General features: G+C 44.5%; 3 protein-coding genes and 2 non-coding genes across 7 annotated transcripts; 3 read left to right on the forward strand and 2 right to left on the reverse strand.

The window, feature by feature from the left end:
• The first annotated feature begins 290 nt into the window (after nucleotides 1-290).
• On the forward strand, nucleotides 291-5071 carry LOC139612168 (ribonucleoside-diphosphate reductase subunit M2-like). The gene is made up of 10 exons (XM_071467449.1): nucleotides 291-522; nucleotides 791-862; nucleotides 1536-1679; nucleotides 1792-1908; nucleotides 2125-2258; nucleotides 2387-2481; nucleotides 2574-2707; nucleotides 2855-2959; nucleotides 3083-3196; nucleotides 4420-5071. Exons 1-10 carry the CDS (start codon nucleotides 433-435, stop codon nucleotides 4570-4572), a joined length of 1158 nt encoding a protein of 385 aa, XP_071323550.1. The 5' UTR covers nucleotides 291-432; the 3' UTR covers nucleotides 4573-5071.
• On the forward strand, nucleotides 3852-3987 carry LOC139612525 (small nucleolar RNA SNORD94). Its single transcript, XR_011686576.1, has one exon. It is a non-coding gene; the product is annotated as a small nucleolar RNA SNORD94 (small nucleolar RNA).
• A 1039-nt stretch (nucleotides 5072-6110) lies between the features above and the next one.
• On the forward strand, nucleotides 6111-11122 carry lgals8a (galectin 8a). The gene is made up of 9 exons (XM_071467454.1): nucleotides 6111-6268; nucleotides 7361-7449; nucleotides 7766-7976; nucleotides 8497-8619; nucleotides 8740-8790; nucleotides 9155-9181; nucleotides 9558-9646; nucleotides 9973-10138; nucleotides 10694-11122. Exons 1-9 carry the CDS (start codon nucleotides 6230-6232, stop codon nucleotides 10841-10843), a joined length of 945 nt encoding a protein of 314 aa, XP_071323555.1. The 5' UTR covers nucleotides 6111-6229; the 3' UTR covers nucleotides 10844-11122.
• A 161-nt stretch (nucleotides 11123-11283) lies between these two features.
• LOC139612169 (ribonucleoside-diphosphate reductase subunit M2) lies at nucleotides 11284-17898 on the reverse strand. Of its 3 annotated transcripts, none has more exons than XM_071467453.1 (11): nucleotides 17803-17898; nucleotides 15810-15867; nucleotides 15466-15537; nucleotides 14649-14792; nucleotides 14420-14536; nucleotides 14070-14203; nucleotides 13847-13941; nucleotides 13621-13754; nucleotides 13370-13474; nucleotides 13133-13246; nucleotides 11284-11875 (listed from the first exon to the last, which is right to left on the reverse strand). In XM_071467453.1, exons 2-11 carry the CDS (start codon nucleotides 15831-15833, stop codon nucleotides 11723-11725), a joined length of 1092 nt encoding a protein of 363 aa, XP_071323554.1. In that variant the 5' UTR covers nucleotides 15834-15867; nucleotides 17803-17898; the 3' UTR covers nucleotides 11284-11722. The 3 variants fall into 3 exon arrangements, with proteins under 3 accessions (XP_071323554.1, XP_071323553.1, XP_071323551.1); XM_071467452.1 differs by lacking the exon at nucleotides 17803-17898 and adding an exon at nucleotides 16943-16961; XM_071467450.1 differs by lacking the exon at nucleotides 17803-17898 and having other exon boundaries at nucleotides 15810-16021.
• On the reverse strand, nucleotides 12343-12478 carry LOC139612520 (small nucleolar RNA SNORD94). The gene has a single exon (XR_011686572.1). It is a non-coding gene; the product is annotated as a small nucleolar RNA SNORD94 (small nucleolar RNA).
• Nucleotides 17899-18138: the final 240 nt, after the last annotated feature.

Consider the following 18138-nt stretch of genomic DNA (forward strand, 5'->3'; position numbering starts at 1 on the left):
ATATTAACTTCAGGCGACTCTAACACTAGTTTTAATCCCGTGACCTGCTGTAAAACGACAGCTCGGCGGGTTTTCAGTGTAAAGTGTGTCCTCTTTGACCCTCCATGTTTCGTAAGCGCTAACTTTAACAGTTTTGTAACAGCGGCTCAAACAACCGTTTGAATTTCCCGCAGTGCTGCGGGTGTGACGTCAGCGCAGCTCGCAGCCTGATTGGCTCCGTCGCAGCGTCGGTTTAAAGAGCCAGCACGAGCTGCGTCTCCATTGGCCGGCTGCGTTCTAGCGCCAAGATTTCAATAAAAAGGCGAGTAGACAACAGAGTCCGCTTCAGTCTCTGCTCCTCCTCGGTGTCTGCTGTCCGCCGGCTTTAGATTCACTCTTTCCGCCTTTTACTTCTACTTTCTTAACTTATTCTTTTATTTATCTTGGGCCAAAATGCTTTCTGCTCGCTCTCCTCTTTCCGTCAGGGATGAAAACAAACTCAGCCTCCAGACCAGCAACATGTCGCTGGACAAAGAAAATACGGTGAGAAAAAAACTCTAAAACTCAAGTATCTTGAATCTGTCGTTTTATCTGAAATCTATTTGTCTTTTATCTCTATTTTACCTTAAAGTTCACGGTTTACGGTGTTGTTTAGGTACAACCTGTGGCGGCCATTTTCTGAGCCGGTCAGCCTGACTGACTCACAGTTACCGTGTATTTCAGTTTGCTGATGTGATCAAATCAAACGTATCGACAGGTGTTGACACTGGAGTCCGGTCGCTTGAATGGTTTCTGGTCGTTTCTCTTTCAGCCTCCGAGTCTCAACAACACCCGCATCCTGGCGTCCAAAACCGCGCGGAAAATCTTCGCGGACGATGCCGCGGTAAGTGACTGAAAATCAGCCGAGACTCCGGATCGAAAACCGATCGATCAGATACATCATCTATATTCATATTTAAGGCAGTGACCGGAAGTTTGTCTTGTTAATTGTGCTCATGTGGCGCCTAAAATGTTGGTTCTGGCGCCAACGTGGACAGTCAGCTGTTACTGTTGTGACTCGGCTTCACCTCTACAGGTTTGATTTACCAGAGATTATAAGTCATGTCAATGTTTTTATGAACCGTCTAAACTAAAGTCTCTGAGCTGAGCAGTCATTCTTCTCACAGATGTGTGCAGGCTTTCAGTCCCATGCAAACTTATTGATATGAACTCTGGAAAGTGCTGATCAATAAAGGTTGATCTTAGATGAGATGGTGATGATCATTCTAAATGTTGTAATTTTCATACGAGAGAAAACGAACATGTAGTAGAGGACATGAAGCATTTATCTGGGATTTTTGTAAGTTTTTGTGATGATATAAAACCAGGAAGAGCATCAAGTCCTCACAACTGACTCACTCAGACCAGAGGAGGTTTGATATTGTAGCTGTAGTTCAGTGTCTCAGCTCTAATTTAAACTCCTCTGATAAAGACACATTAGAGTCAAACCTTCATCCGGCCAGTTATAAAATGTGTATGATGAGTGTTTGAGGTTGACGTTGTCATTTGTGTTTCAGCCTAAAGCCGTGAAGAAGAGCAGCAGCGAGGAGGAGCCGCTGCTGAAGGAAAACCCTCGCCGCTTCGTCATCTTGCCCATCCAGTACCACGACATCTGGCAGATGTACAAGAAGGCCGAGGCCTCTTTCTGGACCGCGGAGGAGGTAAGTGTGACCACCTCTGCCCTCACAAGCGCTGCAGTACTGAAGAGTGAGGCGTTACCGTGACCGTGGTGTGGTCGTCCTCATGTGACCTCAGCGTCCTCTGTTTGTTCAGGTGGACCTGTCCAAGGACCTGCAGCACTGGGAGTCTCTGAAGGACGAGGAGCGCTACTTCATCTCTCACGTGTTGGCGTTCTTCGCCGCCAGCGACGGCATCGTCAACGAGAACCTGGTGAGGACGACCTGCCTTGAGTGTGAAAGGTCCTGACAGCAGGACCGTCGGTATTGATCTGTTACTGGTTTGGGATCAGTTCTGACTCCTCAGACCGTCTGAACAGCTGTCAGACGTCACCACGTCTCCTGCTGCTTTGTGACGCTGGTTTCATCTGGTTTTTAAACATCAACCAGTCTGTGTCCTCATCTTGTTGTTTTACTCTCTGACCACCAGGTGGAGCGCTTCACACAGGAAGTTCAGGTGACAGAGGCCAGGTGTTTCTATGGTTTCCAGATCGCCATGGAGAACATCCACTCAGAGATGTACAGCCTCCTCATAGACACCTACATCAAGGATCCCAAAGAGAGGTGAGCCGACCCTGCCGCTCTTACTGGTCTTACTCTGCCGGTCTTGTGCAGAGCTCTACTGGTCTTGCTGGTTATAAAATCGTCTCTACTGGTTTCTGATGTCTGACGGTGCCTTCACTGACCCTCAGAGAATACCTGTTCAATGCCATCGTGACCCTGCCGTGTGTGAAGAAGAAGGCCGACTGGGCCATCAACTGGATCGGCAACAAGAGCGCCACCTACGGTAAACCTGCTGCCCGTGACCCCGCGTCAGGTTTGTGCTCCTGATCCATCAGGTTTGGTATTGATCCTCTGTATCTGTTCTTCGCCCTCCAGGTGAGCGGGTGGTGGCCTTCGCCGCAGTAGAAGGAATCTTCTTCTCTGGTTCCTTCGCTTCCATCTTCTGGCTGAAGAAGAGAGGCCTGATGCCCGGCCTGACCTTCTCCAACGAGCTTATCAGCAGAGACGAGGTAACCACCCCCCACACTGATGTTACACTTCATCTGGTTTTAAATCAATACTGATCAGCTGCTGCATTGATCAGTTGATCAACAGATCTGCAGTTATCAGCCTGTTCGTATAAACCATTGTCGTGGTCTAACTGTGCTGCTTTTCAGGGTCTGCACTGTGACTTCGCCTGTCTGATGTTCAAACACCTGGTCAACAAGCCGTCCAAAGAGACCGTCACCAAGATCATCAAGAACGCCGTGGAGATCGAACAGGTCAGCTGACAGCGACGCAGACGGATCAATGTGAAGATCCTGAACGCCCCCGTCTGGTTGGTCTTCAGGCCGTGGATGCTTTAACTCACTTTGTTGAACTGCTCTTTGTGTCTTTGTGTTCAGGAGTTTCTGACCGAGGCTCTGCCCGTCAAGCTGATCGGGATGAACTGTGAGCTGATGAAGCAGTACATCGAGTTTGTGGCCGACAGACTGATGCTGGAGCTCGGCTTCCCTAAGGTAACCGCGCCACTCAGCCACGGCTCCCGGTACGAGCAGGTGATAACGGGACTGGCTCTCAGTGCTGGAGCTCTGTAGTATTCCCGCTCAGCTGTTTTCAACACGCTGCCCTGGAAATGTTTCTCATGTACATTGAATTAGTCCCAGAAACGGCTGCAGGCTGCTCAGCTGCTTCCACCCGGCACAGTCGGGTTCAACATGTGATGATGATGATTCATCGTCTGCTTGAACCAAAAAATTCAGCCCTTTTAGAAAGTGAATTACAGATCAGTTAAAGTCAGTTTTGAAATCTTCAAAGTGTTGCTTTCTCTGTGCTGGTCCTCAGGCAGACTGTTGATAAGACATGGTGAAGCCTTAAATCTCACTCTGACGCTTGCTGCCACTCACACAGGCAGAGTCACCGGACCTCCTGGAAATTCAATTTGAAATGAAAGTTTCACAGTTGCTGGTGCTGGTAAAGCTTTAGTTTAGTCATTTATTCTCCTGTCAGCACAAAGTTTTATAATCTGAGGTCCATGGTGTTCATTTTAGTGAAATGTAACTTTAACTCTTCCTAGTTTAGGTCACTTCCACTCACATAATTAGACCAAGTTTAACCTCAGCAGCGGGCTCCTGACTGGTCTGTGCCATGTAGGGTTTGTAGACGAGGACCAGGTCTGTGATGATGAGAGGCGCAGGGGTACGGACCTCAGCCGGTGATGGGGGCTGAGTGCTGCTGCAGACTCTGATCAGAGGACGAGTGGTTCGCTGACGGACGGCAGCAGCACGAGACAGACGCCACACTGAACGGACCTCAGCTAAAGTCCTGCAGTACTCCAGTCCAGGTCTGGCTGTACTGTAGTACAACTGATGTAGTAATACTACGGTACATCTCATTTACTGCCAGACCTGACCACAATCCCAAATTTACAGCTACATGTCAAACACTAAAGATCAATAAGTCAGAAAGAATCAGTGTGTAAATCACACCTGCTGATAACAGCCTGAGCAGTCATCAGATGTTTTATAGACCAAACAAGAAGATCAATAATTAGATCAACAGATGATGAAATGACTCAAGAGTTGCAGCTTTAATTCTCAGGACACAAATGGACCCAAACCTCAACAGCCTTTGTCCTGAAAATCAAACCAGAGCTTCAATCTCAGGAGAAACTTTACCCATCATGCTTCAGGATAGAAAATCGTTTTAATAACCTGACCTCCGCTCTGTCATGTGTCTGCAGATCTACCGGGTAGAGAACCCCTTCGACTTCATGGAGAACATCTCTCTGGAGGGAAAGACCAACTTCTTTGAGAAGCGAGTGGGCGAGTACCAGAGGATGGGCGTCATGTCTGGCCCCACAGACAACACCTTCAGGCTAGATGCTGACTTCTGAGGACAGAGGTGCAGCGACCTACTGTCCTTCATTTCAGCCAGAGAAACGGGTCAATGCTGGGGGCCGTCACTCCACACTGTGGGAGGACAGCGGACTCTTTAATTAAATATCCACGGGTGGACATACTGAGTGTAGAAACAGATGAACGGTCGCTGTTGTACAGGACCTAATTGTAATCTGTCTTGGGTTGATAATGTAAACTGGTGATCACTTTGTCAGGAATCCCACCAATGAGTTTTTCACTGCAGCCCAGGGAGCTGCTCAGGAACGGGCTTATTGAGTTATGTACATGCTCTTAACTTGATAACTTAGTAAAGCTTGAACCAGAATCCTGTGTTTATCTTTTAGGTTTCTTTTTTTCCTTTTTGTATATAAACTTGCTTTGTAGCGTTTGATGTTTTTATAAAATGTGATATTAGTATGTTTTATGACTGATTTTTATGTTGTGTTTAATTTGTAAAGGTATTTAGTTTATTGTAATAAAGTCCAGTGTACTTTACGTCAAAGCCTCGACTCTGTTCATTACCACGTTGCTGCTGATGGTTTGTGTTTAAGCACAACTGAGAATGTTAAGTTGGATTTAAAGATTTTCCTCATTAATTGTTTAAAGCTGAAATGAAACTTTGGGAAATATATTCTTGCTTTTCTTGAAATTACTACTCTCAGCTGAGAAATGGTGACATGTTTCCTTTGGACACAGCCAGGCCAGCTATATCTAGTCTTTATTCTAAACAACACCTATAAAGATTTTTGAAATTAATGTTGAACTATTTGACCAAGACGTGTACTGAGCAGGACTTTTTTTACACTTAAAAAAATAAAGTTGTTGCTCCTCACGTGACAAATTATAGAGCAGTGACACCACCTCTAATACATTTCTGTTCTTCACTTTCATGTCATTTAATACCTGACACATAGAGCTGCAATAAATGTAACATTGGCCAATATCTGTTTCACTGATTACTAATCAATTTTGGTCATCAATCGAGTCATTTTCTATAGGAAACAGCTAATTGCTCTCAGGTTACAGCTTCTGATGAGGATATCTGCTCCTCTCTGTCATAAACTGAATCAAACCAAATAAATAGACATCAAATGACTAAAAGACGCTCAAATAATAAAGAGAGAAAACTACCGAGAAAGAGACGTAATGACTTTACGTTTCTTTTTCGGGGGTGGAAGTAAAATTATTAAGAAGACAATGAGTTAATGACCAGACTTTGAGTAAATTGTGACATAAATAGTTTATATTTTTCGAGTAGTTTCTTATTGGAGATGAGAAATGAATCCACTAAGTCTGACCTGTGCGATAAACAGGGTGGAGGCTAATTAATCATTATTGAAATCAGAAGACCGATCACCTCACACACCTCTAGTGTTCAAGGAGCAGACAGCTGCGTCATCACTCTGAGCCACTCTCTGTATTAAAGTAAAGTATTCAATCAGAGAAGAGTAGAGCTGGTCTAATGTTTCTAACTGGAGACTTAACCGTGTTTATCCGCGGTTAAAATAACACATTTTAATCGCGTATATTAATCATACTTCCGGGTTTGGATCTCATCTGTCTGCTCCTTGTGACTGTGAGCCGCGCTGACGTTGGACCAGGAAGTAAACAGAAGAACAAACCAGGCGCAGAGCCCAGCTGTTCTGCTCCAAAATGTCGATTTCCAACCCGAGACAGACGTTTCTAAACCCGGTAAGATGCCCAGCGTCTTCATCTCAACCATCACGGTCGATTTCCACTCATTTTCATTGTAGCCACAGCCGTGTGATTGACAATTTATCGATGATTTGAGCAGGCTAGGTAGCATCTTAGCTAAGCGCCCAGTTTGATTCATTTTTATCAGCTGTAACACGTCGTGTAACAGGACTTCAACATACATCTCACCCACTAAACAGCTTTATTTCAGCAAAACTGCAGCAGAGCATCCAGGTCCAATCTTTATCCTACAAAGCATTTTATGAGAAAGCGAAACTCAGCTCAGGCGTTTTCGTATCGGTCGAATTAAAGAGCGATTCAGTTTAATCTGCATGCAGCTTTAACTCCGCCCATGTCGCGACTGGCGGATACACTGGAAAATACTGAAACACCCTCAGTCTAGAAAGTAGTTTCAGACGTAGTTCAGTGTGTCTGTCGGTGCTGAAGTCAGTCTGACTCTGTGAGAACGGGCAGTTATTATTGTGACCTCTTAAAGGCAAAACAAGGTTATTTTCTGGATTAATTGATGAAGCTTTTGCCTGTGAACTGTATGAATATAGTGGAAAAAGGTTTGTCGAAGTTTCCCTAGAAATCTGCAGGTCAGAACCCAAACATGTCCACTTCACTCTGATATGATGAAGAGAAGCATCAGGTCCTCACGGCTAAGAGCCTGGAGCCAGTAAAGGTTCTGGTGTTTTTGCCTGTAATCCAGCATCTAACGTTATAAAACCTCAGATAACTTGTTGAAAGCATCTATATGAGTATTGTATTAGTGTTTCAGTAAATGTAATCAGAACTTTCCATCTCTGGTTTTATCTCCCTGGAATTTATCCTTCAAATAAGACACCAGGAGCAGGTCGTGAACGTGTAGGCAGGTCATGTCTGCAGAGGTGTGGTCTGCATGTTATTTAAACTGTTCTGTCTGCAGTGAAACATTGATGTTTGATGTTGAATTCATTCACAAAATCCTTCTTTCCGTCTGTCACCAAATCGTCTGAATCTCCTTGTTCTCATCGGACGTTTCCAAGTGTTTGGTTTTGTCTCACTCACCTGACAGTCTCATGAATTGACCTTTTTTTTGCTCCGCAGGTGATTCCCTTCGCTGGGACCATCCTGGGTGGTCTGCTGCCGGGGGAGATGGTTCTCATTCAGGGCTCAGTGCCGTCTAATGCTGACAGGTGAGCTGAATATTTGTCTCGCCTGCTGCTGACAGTAACATTATTATAACTCTTGGTGTCAGGAGACGGTCGTTCAGCTCACTCACTCATAAAACCTAAATCCACGAATCATTTATTTTTTAACTGGTTAATCCATCCGTCAGTTTTCTGCTGTTTAAGGCTCCACACATACCAGAGCAACTATGAGATGACACAGACAAGTTATTGAAGTGCACTCATGCAGCATTAAAAGCTCTTAAAAAGTCATATGTTTGGTGAAAACCTGAAATGATGCAGATTGCCTTTAGTTTTTTGACTCACCTGTGCTGTCCTGCAGGTTCCAGGTGGACTTCACATGTGGCAGCAGCATGAAGCCAAGGGCCGACGTGGCGTTTCACTTCAACCCCAGGTTCCGGAAGTCGCCGTGTATCGTATGCAACACGCTGCAGAGGGAGCGCTGGGGCCGAGAGGAGATCCTGTACCAGATGCCCTTCACTGTCGGGGGGACGTTCGAACTCATCATCCTTGTCCTGAAAGACAAGTTTAAGGTGAGAGCCCAGCTGCTGCAGGACGCTTTGACCGGTGCTTCGGATGGATTTTCAGGTATATGACAGTATGACATATTTGTACGTCGGTAAACTGATAGGAAATGTTCCTGCTGTGTTTACAGATGCACTGATGTAAACAAACCTTCAACAGCGTCTGTAAACAATAAGTCAGATTTAAACTTTGAATTCTTGAAACAGCAGTATAAAAAACAACCTCACCTTAACGTCCATTTAGTGGCTACTCCGGAGCTTTCAATCGTTTCACTTGTCATGTCAGTGGAGTTAGAAGCTTTTAAGCGAACAAGAAGCAGAAACATCTACAGCTGTATAACTGTAGCTGCTGACGAAGGTCATGTGACATTATCAAAAGCTCCAGAGCAGCTATTAGCGGTCTCAAGGTAAGAGTCTTTGTCAATGATTTATATTAGAGCTGCATCGATGAGTCGATTAATCAGGAGTGCAAGGTCAGAGTGGTAGTCCTGCAGTACAGTGTTGGATCAGAGAAGTGTCTGTGCGGCAGGTGGCTGTGAACGGAGCTCACGTGTTGGAGTTTAAACACAGGGTGGAGCTGGAGCGAGTCGACACTCTCTGCATATCTGGGAAGATCAAAGTTGACGCTGCAGGCGTCCTCCCCCCGAGCTCTGTGAGTCCCTCTCTGACGACAGTCTCTGTTGTCGGATAAAAGCAAAGTTTGTCGTTTTTTCTTCATGTGATAAAACTTGTGATGAAGTTTTTCTGAGCTGCTGTCGCTGTTGTTTTTCAGCCTTCGGTTTCTCCTGCAGCCAGTCTGACCAAGCAGGACTCAGAGATGAATGTAAGGACAAATAATTACCCATCTGATGTTCAGTGGTGATGTCTTTAAATCATCCTGCATGATCAGTTTATACAGATGTAACCACTGGTTTCTAACACACTATAATGCAGCTGTCATCAGATTAATATTTCATAAGATATTTAACAACAATATTGTAAAACACAGCTGGAATAATATAAAACACGTAGCACAAATACTGTACATTAATAAACTCTTAAAATGTCACTATAGCTGCTTATAACTGCATTATAAAGCAGCTATTACAGGTTTACATGCTGATTATAAATGATAAATGGGGGGACTTTATGTTAATTATTACCTGTGATTGTATTTAAACTGATTTTCTTGTTTGATTCTCTTCCAGCTGATAAACTCCTCAACAGGCGACTTGGTGAGTTTCACTGATGCATGATGGTCATTGTGTTTCATGTAGAACAGCCTGTTATACTTTCCAAAACACCAAGGTGACCTCCTCAAATCTTGTTTTGTCCAACCAACAGCTGAAAACCCAAATAGATTCAGTTTACTGTCATAAAAGTGTCAAATCTTAACATTAGAGAAGCTTGAATCAGACAATATTTGGCATTTTTGCTTGAAAAATGATTAATCGATTATCAAAATAGTCACCATTTATTATTTTTTTTGTCAATGGACTAATCAAGTAATAGCTGCAGCTCTAGTTGACACAATGAGACACTGCAGCACTGAAGTTAGATTTTTTTAGTAGTGTTAATGTGTATATTGGCTTTAAACCTTGTTTTGTGCAGAGCGTTCCCTTCAGAGGTGATCTGGGTAAAGGCCTGAGCGTCGGACGAAGCATCACTATCAAAGCAGAAAGCAGTCACAGAGCACAGAGGTAAACATCACCTGCACGACGTCAGCAGCACTTTGAGCCTCACAGCTTTTGTGTCACGACCAGAAACAAACTGTCGGAGCAAGAGGCGAGAGCTTGAATTTGATACTTAAAGTACATTTTCCTGTTTATACTCTTGTACTTTTGCTGAACATTTTCAGTGCAGGACTTTTGGAACAGAGTATTTTTATAGAGTGATGTTAGTACTTTTTGTCAGTAAAGGATCTGTCTGTTAAATGTAACAAAACTACAGAAATTAGAAAAAAAACATTAAAATCAGAGAGTTGAATATGTCTGTTTGTCTGCTGTTTTCATCACGTTTCCTTCAGTTTTGGGGTGAACCTCCGAACGGCAGGCAGCAGCGACATCGCTCTTCATCTGAATCCTCGACTGAAGCATCGATCCTTCGTCAGAAACTCCTTCCTGTCGGAGTGCTGGGGCCCAGAGGAAACCAAGCTGGACTCCTTCCCGTTCACTACAGGACAATACTTTGAGGTATATGATGGCCTTTCACTCCCACAGGACGACTAAAATATGTTGAGGACCACTTTTAGAACAACGCATTAGAGCTTTTTGACATTTTACTGTTTTGTTTGTTTTCCACCTGAACAAATGTATATATATTTTTTTGCTTTTCAGCTCAGAACCTGTGATCTGGCAACTTTACCCTGTTTAAATGTTAAATACATTTTCTGTTTACAAAAATAACATGATGGGATTTCACTTTACATATTTACCCTATTAGTAAACATCATTCTAACTAGGACACACATTGGTATGATGAGTTTAATACATTTGTAATATTGTTTTTTTTAAATAGAAAAAGACAAAGAAAACAGTTGTTAGTATTTTGTTATACTGTTTTGCTAAACGACAAATTTTTATGACCTATGCTATGACAATTTTGTCTTACTGTACTATGACATTTAATATTTTTCTATACTGTGACAATTTATGACTTGCCATGACTCGTTTTTAGGGCTGCTGGTCCCAGTGAGGATTTCACATGTTTAAGTTCTGTGAAATGAGTAAAACCTGTTTCCTCTGCAGATGATCATCCTGTGTGAATCCCAGCACTTTAGGGTGGCTGTTAACGGGCTCCACCAGTTGGACTACAAACACCGAGTTAAGGACCTCAGCCGAGTCAACCAGGTGGAGGTGGTGGGAGACATCACACTGCTGGACGTCAAGATCCTCTGAACCTGTTTTTACAATCTATATAAAATATTTATAGGAAGTGCCTGCTGCAGCAATAATAACCTCACATTCCTTAATCATAAACCTGAAAAGTGTTAGGTGTTAACAAACCTCGATTGTTTTACAATTTAACAACTTTGTGTTAAAATCTGAAAATACATAAATGAGTCTGAACAAAGTTTCCACCCAGGAATGCATCAAAGTTGGTAACTAATCTACTGTTTGTGCTTCTTTAACTGTTAATTTGTGACCTGATCCAATAAACTAACCACATTGAACCTGTTTGAGTCTGATTTGTGGTTTGTTACCAGCAGTGGGCTGCAACTAATACAAAGTGGCCAAGTAGCACTTTAAATCCCCTTAAAAAAAAAGTTCACTAAAAATAAGACTCAATCACCTGCTTTTGTAAATAAAAGCTTTAAAAGAAAGGCAAGGGAAACTGATCAAGTTTCAGATTATATGTATATATATAAATTTAATTATGCACCAAACATCAGCATTAAAAACTGTACATATTTCACAAAAAGTAATCTACAAAACTGATCTAAAAGTACTAATATACAAATCTGGAGTTTACATTTTCTTACAAAATGCAGGTAAAACAAATGTTGAATTTACAAAAATGGAAAACAGCTTCAGTGCTCCGATGGTTAATAAAAAGATAAGATGAAGTTTTAATTCATCACAATTCTGCTGTGCAGAATATTTAAGAAAATGTTCTGTACAACAGTGACAGTCCATCTCTTTACCTTCTAGACGGTGCCAGGGTGACAGGCTCATGTTTAATCAGAGTTCAACCGCACTGTTCTCCCACAGCGTGGAGCCATGTCCTTCACTTTCTCTGGCTGAAATGAAGGACAGTGGGTCGCTGCACCTCTGTCCTCAGAAGTCAGCATCTAGCCTGAAGGTGTTGTCTGTGGGGCCAGACATGACGCCCATCCTCTGATACTCGCCCACTCGCTTCTCAAAGAAGTTGGTCTTTCCCTCCAGAGAGATGTTCTCCATGAAGTCGAAGGGGTTCTCTACCCGGTAGATCTGCAGACACATGACAGAGCGGAGGTCAGGTTATTCTCTGGTCGACGCCACTCAACGCCGGAAACACGTTAAAACGATTTTCTATCCTGAAGCATGATGGGTAAAGTTTCTCGTGAGATTGAAGCTCTGGTTTGATTTTCAGGACAAAGGCTGTTGAGGTTTGGGTCCATTCGTGTCCTGAGAATTAAAGCTGCAACTATTGAGTCATTTCATCATCTGTTGATCTAATTATTGATCTTCTTGTTTGGTCTATAAAACATCTGATGACTGCTCAGGCTGTTATCAGCAGGTGTGATTTACACACTGATTCTTTCTGACTTATTGATCTTTAGTGTTTGACATGTAGCTGTAAATTTGGGATTGCGGTCAGGTCTGGCAGTAAATGAGATGTACCGTAGTATTACTACATCAGTTGTACTACAGTACAGTCAGACCTGGACTGGAGTACTGCAGGACTTTAGCTGAGGTCCGTTCAGTGTGGCGTCTGTCTCGTGCTGCTGCCGTCCGTCAGCGAACCACTCGTCCTCTGATCAGAGTCTGCAGCAGCACTCAGCCCCCATCACCGGCTGAGGTCCGTACCCCTGCGCCTCTCATCATCACAGACCTGGTCCTCGTCTACAAACCCTACATGGCACAGACCAGTCAGGAGCCCGCTGCTGAGGTTAAACTTGGTCTAATTATGTGAGTAGAAGTGACCTAAACTAGGAAGAGTTAAAGTTACATTTCACTAAAATGAACACCATGGACCTCAGATTATAAAACTTTGTGCTGACAGGAGAATAAATGACTAAACTAAAGCTTTACCAGCACCAGCAACTGTGAAACTTTCATTTCAAATTGAATTTCCAGGAGGTCCGGTGACTCTGCCTGTGTGAGTGGCAGCAAGTGTCACAGAGTGAGATTTAAGGCTTCACCATGTCTTATCAACAGTCTGCCTGAGGACCAGCACAGAGAAAGCAACACTTTGAAGATTTCAAAACTGACTTTAACTGATCTGTAATTCACTTTCTAAAAGGGCTGAATTTTTTGGTTCAAGCAGACGATGAATCATCATCACATGTTGAACCCGACTGTGCCGGGTGGAAGCAGCTGAGCAGCCTGCAGCCGTTTCTGGGACTAATTCAATGTACATGAGAAACATTTCCAGGGCAGCGTGTTGAAAACAGCTGAGCGGGAATACTACAGAGCTCCAGCACTGACAGCCAGTCCCGTTATCACCTGCTCGTACCAGGAGCCGTGGCTGAGTGGTGCGGTTACCTTAGAGAAGCCGAGCTCCAGCATCAGTCTGTCGGCCACAAACTCGATGTACTGCTTCATCAGCTCACAGTTCATCCCGATCAGCTTGACGGGCAGAGCCTCAGTCAGAAACTCCTGAACACAAAGACACAAAGAGCAGTTCAACAAAGTGAGTTAAAGCATCCACGGCCTGAAGACCAACCAGACGGGGGCGTTCAGGATCTTCACATTGATCCGTCTGCGTCGCTGTCAGCTGACCTGTTCGATCTCCACGGCGTTCTTGATGATCTTGGTGACGGTCTCTTTGGACGGCTTGTTGACCAGGTGTTTGAACATCAGACAGGCGAAGTCACAGTGCAGACCCTGAAAAGCAGCACAGTTAGACCACGACACTGGTTTATACGAACAGGCTGATAACTGCAGATCTGTTGATCAACTGATCAATGCAGCAGCTGATCAGTATTGATTTAAAACCAGATGAAGTGTAACATCAGTGTGGGGGTGGTTACCTCGTCTCTGCTGATAAGCTCGTTGGAGAAGGTCAGGCCGGGCATCAGGCCTCTCTTCTTCAGCCAGAAGATGGAAGCGAAGGAACCAGAGAAGAAGATTCCCTCTACTGCGGCGAAGGCCACCACCCGCTCACCTGGAGGGCGAAGAACAGATACAGAGGATCAATACCAAACCTGATGGATCAGGAGCAGAAACCTGACGCGGGGTCACGGGCAGCAGGTTTACCGTAGGTGGCGCTCTTGTTGCCGATCCAGTTGATGGCCCAGTCGGCCTTCTTCTTCACACACGGCAGGGTCTCGATGGCATTGAACAGGTATTCTCTGAGGGTCAGTGAAGGCACCGTCAGACATCAGAAACCAGTAGAGACGATTTTATAACCAGCAAGACCAGTAGAGCTCTGCACAAGACCGGCAGAGTAAGACCAGTAAGAGTGGCAGGGTCGGCTCACCTCTCTTTGGGATCCTTGATGTAGGTGTCTATGAGGAGGCTGTACATCTCTGAGTGGATGTTCTCCATGGCGATCTGGAAACCATAGAAACACCTGGCCTCCGTCACCTGAACTTCCTGTGTGAAGCGCTCCACCTGGTGGTCAGAGAGTAAAACAACAAGATGAGGACACAGGCTGGTTGATGTTTAAAAACCAGATGAAACCACCGTCACAAAGCAGCAGGAGACGTGGTAACGTCTGACAGCTGTTCAGACGGTCTGAGGAGTCAGAACTGATCCCAAACCAGTAACAGATCAATACCGACGGTCCTGCTGTCAGGACCTTTCACACTCAAGGCAGGTCGTCCTCACCAGGTTCTCGTTGACGATGCCGTCGCTGGCGGCGAAGAACGCCAACACGTGAGAGATGAAGTAGCGCTCCTCGTCCTTCAGAGACTCCCAGTGCTGCAGGTCCTTGGACAGGTCCACCTGAACAAACAGAGGACGCTAAGGTCACATGAGGACGACCACACCACGGTCACGGTAACGCCTCACTCCTCAGTACTGCAGCGCTTGTGAGGGCAGAGGTGGTCACACTTACCTCCTCCGCGGTCCAGAAAGAGGCCTCGGCCTTCTTGTACATCTGCCAGATGTCGTGGTACTGGATGGGCAAGATGACGAAGCGGCGAGGGTTTTCCTTCAGCAGCGGCTCCTCCTCGCTGCTGCTCTTCTTCACGGCTTTAGGCTGAAACACAAATGACAACGTCAACCTCAAACACTCATCATACACATTTTATAACTGGCCGGATGAAGGTTTGACTCTAATGTGTCTTTATCAGAGGAGTTTAAATTAGAGCTGAGACACTGAACTACAGCTACAATATCAGACCTCCTCTGGTCTGAGTGAGTCAGTTGTGAGGACTTGATGCTTTTCCTGGTTTTATATCATCACAAAAACTTACAAAAATCCCAGATAAATGCTTCATGTCCTCTACTACATGTTCGTTTTCTCTTGTATGAAAATTACAACATTTAGACTGATCATCACCATCTCATCTAAGATCAACCTTTATTGATCAGCACTTTCCAGAGTTCATATCAATAAGTTTGCATGGGACTGAAAGCCTGCACACATCTGTGAGAAGAATCACTGCTCAGCTCAGAGACTTTCGTTTAGACGGTTCATAAAAACATTGACATGACTTATAATCTCTGGTAAATCAAACCTGTAGAGGTGAAGCCGAGTCACAACAGTAACAGCTGACTGTCCACGTTGGCGCCAGAACCAACATTTTAGGCGCCACATGAGCACAATTAACAAGACAAACTTCCGGTCACTGCCTTAAATATGAATATAGATGATGTATCTGATCGATCGGTTTTCGATCCGGAGTCTCGGCTGATTTTCAGTCACTTACCGCGGCATCGTCCGCGAAGATTTTCCGCGCGGTTTTGGACGCCAGGATGCGGGTGTTGTTGAGACTCGGAGGCTGAAAGAGAAACGACCAGAAACCATTCAAGCGACCGGACTCCAGTGTCAACACCTGTCGATACGTTTGATTTGATCACATCAGCAAACTGAAATACACGGTAACTGTGAGTCAGTCAGGCTGACCGGCTCAGAAAATGGCCGCCACAGGTTGTACCTTAACAACACCGTAAACCGTGAACTTTAAGGTAAAGCAGAGATAAAAGACAAATAGATTTCAGATAAAACGACAGATTCAAGATACAAACTTGAGTTTTAGAGTTTTTTTCTCACCGTATTTTCTTTGTCCAGCGACATGTTGCTGGTCTGGAGGCTGAGTTTGTTTCCATCCCTGACGGAAAGAGGAGAGCGAGCAGAAAGCATTTTGGCCCAAGATAAATAAAAGAATAAGTTAAGAAAGTAGAAGTAAAAGGCGGAAAGAGTGAATCTAAAGCCGGCGGACAGCAGACACCGAGGAGGAGCAGAGACTGAAGCGGACTCTGTTGTCTACTCGCCTTTTTATTGAAATCTTGGCGCTAGAACGCAGCCGGCCAATGGAGACGCGGCTCGTGCTGGCTCTTTAAACCGACGCTGCGACGGAGCCAATCAGGCTGCGAGCTGCGCTGACGTCACACCCGCAGCACTGCGGGAAATTCAAACGGTTGTTTGAGCCGCTGTTACAAAACTGTTAAAGTTAGCGCTTACGAAACATGGAGGGTCAAAGAGGACACACTTTACACTGAAACCCGCCGAGCTGTCGTTTTACAGCAGGTCACGGGATTAAAACTAACGTTAGAATCGCCTGAAGTTAATCTGATTTCCTTAAAAAGATATTAACTCATAGAGAGAGAGAGAAAACTTGTTTAATCTGCATTGAAATCGCTGCACATGAGTTAAACTGTCATGTAAACACAAAGCGGTCTGAATGTCTAATAATCCGGTTTTACCTCCCTGTTTATTTCCCACAGTCTGAACCGGATAAACATGAAGTCTGTGTTTTTGTTCTTATCCATTATTTAACGTGTCTGGCACCGATCTGCTTGTGTTTAATATGTCAGTACAGTGCTCTGTGTGTGTGTGTGTGTGTGTGTGTGTGTGTGTGTGTGTGTGTGTGTGTGTGTGTGTGTGTGTGTGTGTGTGTGTAGTAGTGTCTGTTTCCCGCCGCCGCGCTTTTCCTTGTTTACTGTCACATCAGTTTAGCGCCGAACATCATTTCTCATCCTTTTCCATCCCTCTGTGTTCAGGACGATCGGGTGTGAAAACCGAGGCAGTGTCAACGGGTTTTAGCCTAAAATCAGTTAGAATATCAGACAACAAAGGGACACGTCCCGGTAATCTGCCGGTTTCTAATCCGTGACTTCCACACGACGACCACGTTGACAGACCGGGTTCTTGTGGATTAGTGTGTGTGTCTGAGTCGGTTCTACCTTTTATTTGTTCTGGTTTCAGGCCCCGAAACAAAAGTTTTACTTAGTTTTTCCCTCTAAGCGAAGGCGACTTATCAGCTGTTTCCGAAGAGGAGCGCTCTGATTGGCTGCGTTAGCTCCTATAAACGCTCTGATTGGCTGCGTTAGCTCCTATAAATACAGGCGAACAGTCGGTGTCGCCACCTAGCGACCGGGAAGAGTTAATGTTATCACAGCGAAACAAGATCCGTCATTGTTATAGCCTGCTATCATATAACTAAAACAAATACATCCAGAAGCAGCCTGTTGATAATGTACTAACCTCATGAATTAAGAGTAAAACGAATAAATTCATCTTAATTTATGAGGTTAATGCATTATCAACAGGCTCCTTGTGAATTGTACTGGCAGTAAAACAAATGTAAACTGAGGCGGTGATCACAAACAGAGGCACATTCAGGAGCACTAAAAGAGTCTTCAATAATTGACATTATTGATACAAAACACCCGTCAGAGTATTTTTACAGTTTACTTTTTAAGTAAACGAACTGAGTAGCCTACTTCTTCCACCACTGCTGCTTTACAGAGGAAAATATTCTTTTTGCGCCACCACACATATTGATAATAATGATTAAGGTCTTTTTAACATGTTAATGCAGCAAAAGTACTTAATGCAGAAAAGCCACCCCTGGGAGTGTCTTTTAAACTACTTCATGGATCCCACGAACAAAACATTATTGCAACAAACATAAGAAAAGCCTTTATTCGTCCCCAAAATGAATATACGGCTCGGTATATTAATATATCAATAAATATATATTAATTCTAGTAATACAATTGAATTAACATTAATTTAGTCTTGTATTGTGCATCCTGTGAACCTGCAGTACCGCTCTCCGCCACATGATGCTGTTTCCCTGGTAACTTCGCCTCCACTGGCTTTTTCCCTTATTTTATTTTTATTCGTTTTCTTTGGCCGCTGCTGAATGTCGGTCAGTAAGGTAAGTGGGCGGGGACCTCACCAGCCAATGACGCGCCCCTCCCACGTTCCCGGCACAACGTCGAGCTCTGCTATTGGTCACACCTCCTCAGCGCCGGCTCGGGATTGGCTGAGCGCTGTTACCGGGTGGTGCGGGAGAGAGCGGCCGCGGCTCCGGTTGTGTAACACGACACGTAACGGGCTCGCTGTCGCCGAGCAGAAGCTTGAACACGGGCCG

Source organism: Trachinotus anak, unplaced genomic scaffold, assembly GCF_046630095.1.
Source record: "Trachinotus anak isolate AG129_WGS33_773 ecotype Australia unplaced genomic scaffold, CSIRO_AGI_Tana_v1 ptg000031l, whole genome shotgun sequence".
NCBI lineage: Eukaryota > Metazoa > Chordata > Actinopteri > Carangiformes > Carangidae > Trachinotus > Trachinotus anak.

Excerpts from the sequence above, each read along its gene's own strand:
- LOC139612169 (XM_071467450.1), bottom strand. The coding sequence starts at position 15,899 with ATGCTTTCTGCTCGCTCTCCTCTTTCCGTCAGGGATGGAAACAAACTC. Across the intron at positions 15,538-15,809 it reads CGCTGGACAAAGAAAATACG|CCTCCGAGTCTCAACAACAC; the intron begins GTGAGAAAAAAA and ends TTTCTCTTTCAG. Across the intron at positions 14,204-14,419 it reads GCATCGTCAACGAGAACCTG|GTGGAGCGCTTCACACAGGA; the intron begins GTGAGGACGACC and ends TCTGACCACCAG.
- LOC139612168 (XM_071467449.1), top strand. The coding sequence starts at position 433 with ATGCTTTCTGCTCGCTCTCCTCTTTCCGTCAGGGATGAAAACAAACTC. Across the intron at positions 523-790 it reads CGCTGGACAAAGAAAATACG|CCTCCGAGTCTCAACAACAC; the intron begins GTGAGAAAAAAA and ends TTTCTCTTTCAG. Across the intron at positions 2,259-2,386 it reads ATCAAGGATCCCAAAGAGAG|AGAATACCTGTTCAATGCCA; the intron begins GTGAGCCGACCC and ends ACTGACCCTCAG.
- lgals8a (XM_071467454.1), top strand. The coding sequence starts at position 6,230 with ATGTCGATTTCCAACCCGAGACAGACGTTTCTAAACCCG. Across the intron at positions 6,269-7,360 it reads GACAGACGTTTCTAAACCCG|GTGATTCCCTTCGCTGGGAC; the intron begins GTAAGATGCCCA and ends TTTGCTCCGCAG. Across the intron at positions 9,182-9,557 it reads ACTCCTCAACAGGCGACTTG|AGCGTTCCCTTCAGAGGTGA; the intron begins GTGAGTTTCACT and ends TGTTTTGTGCAG.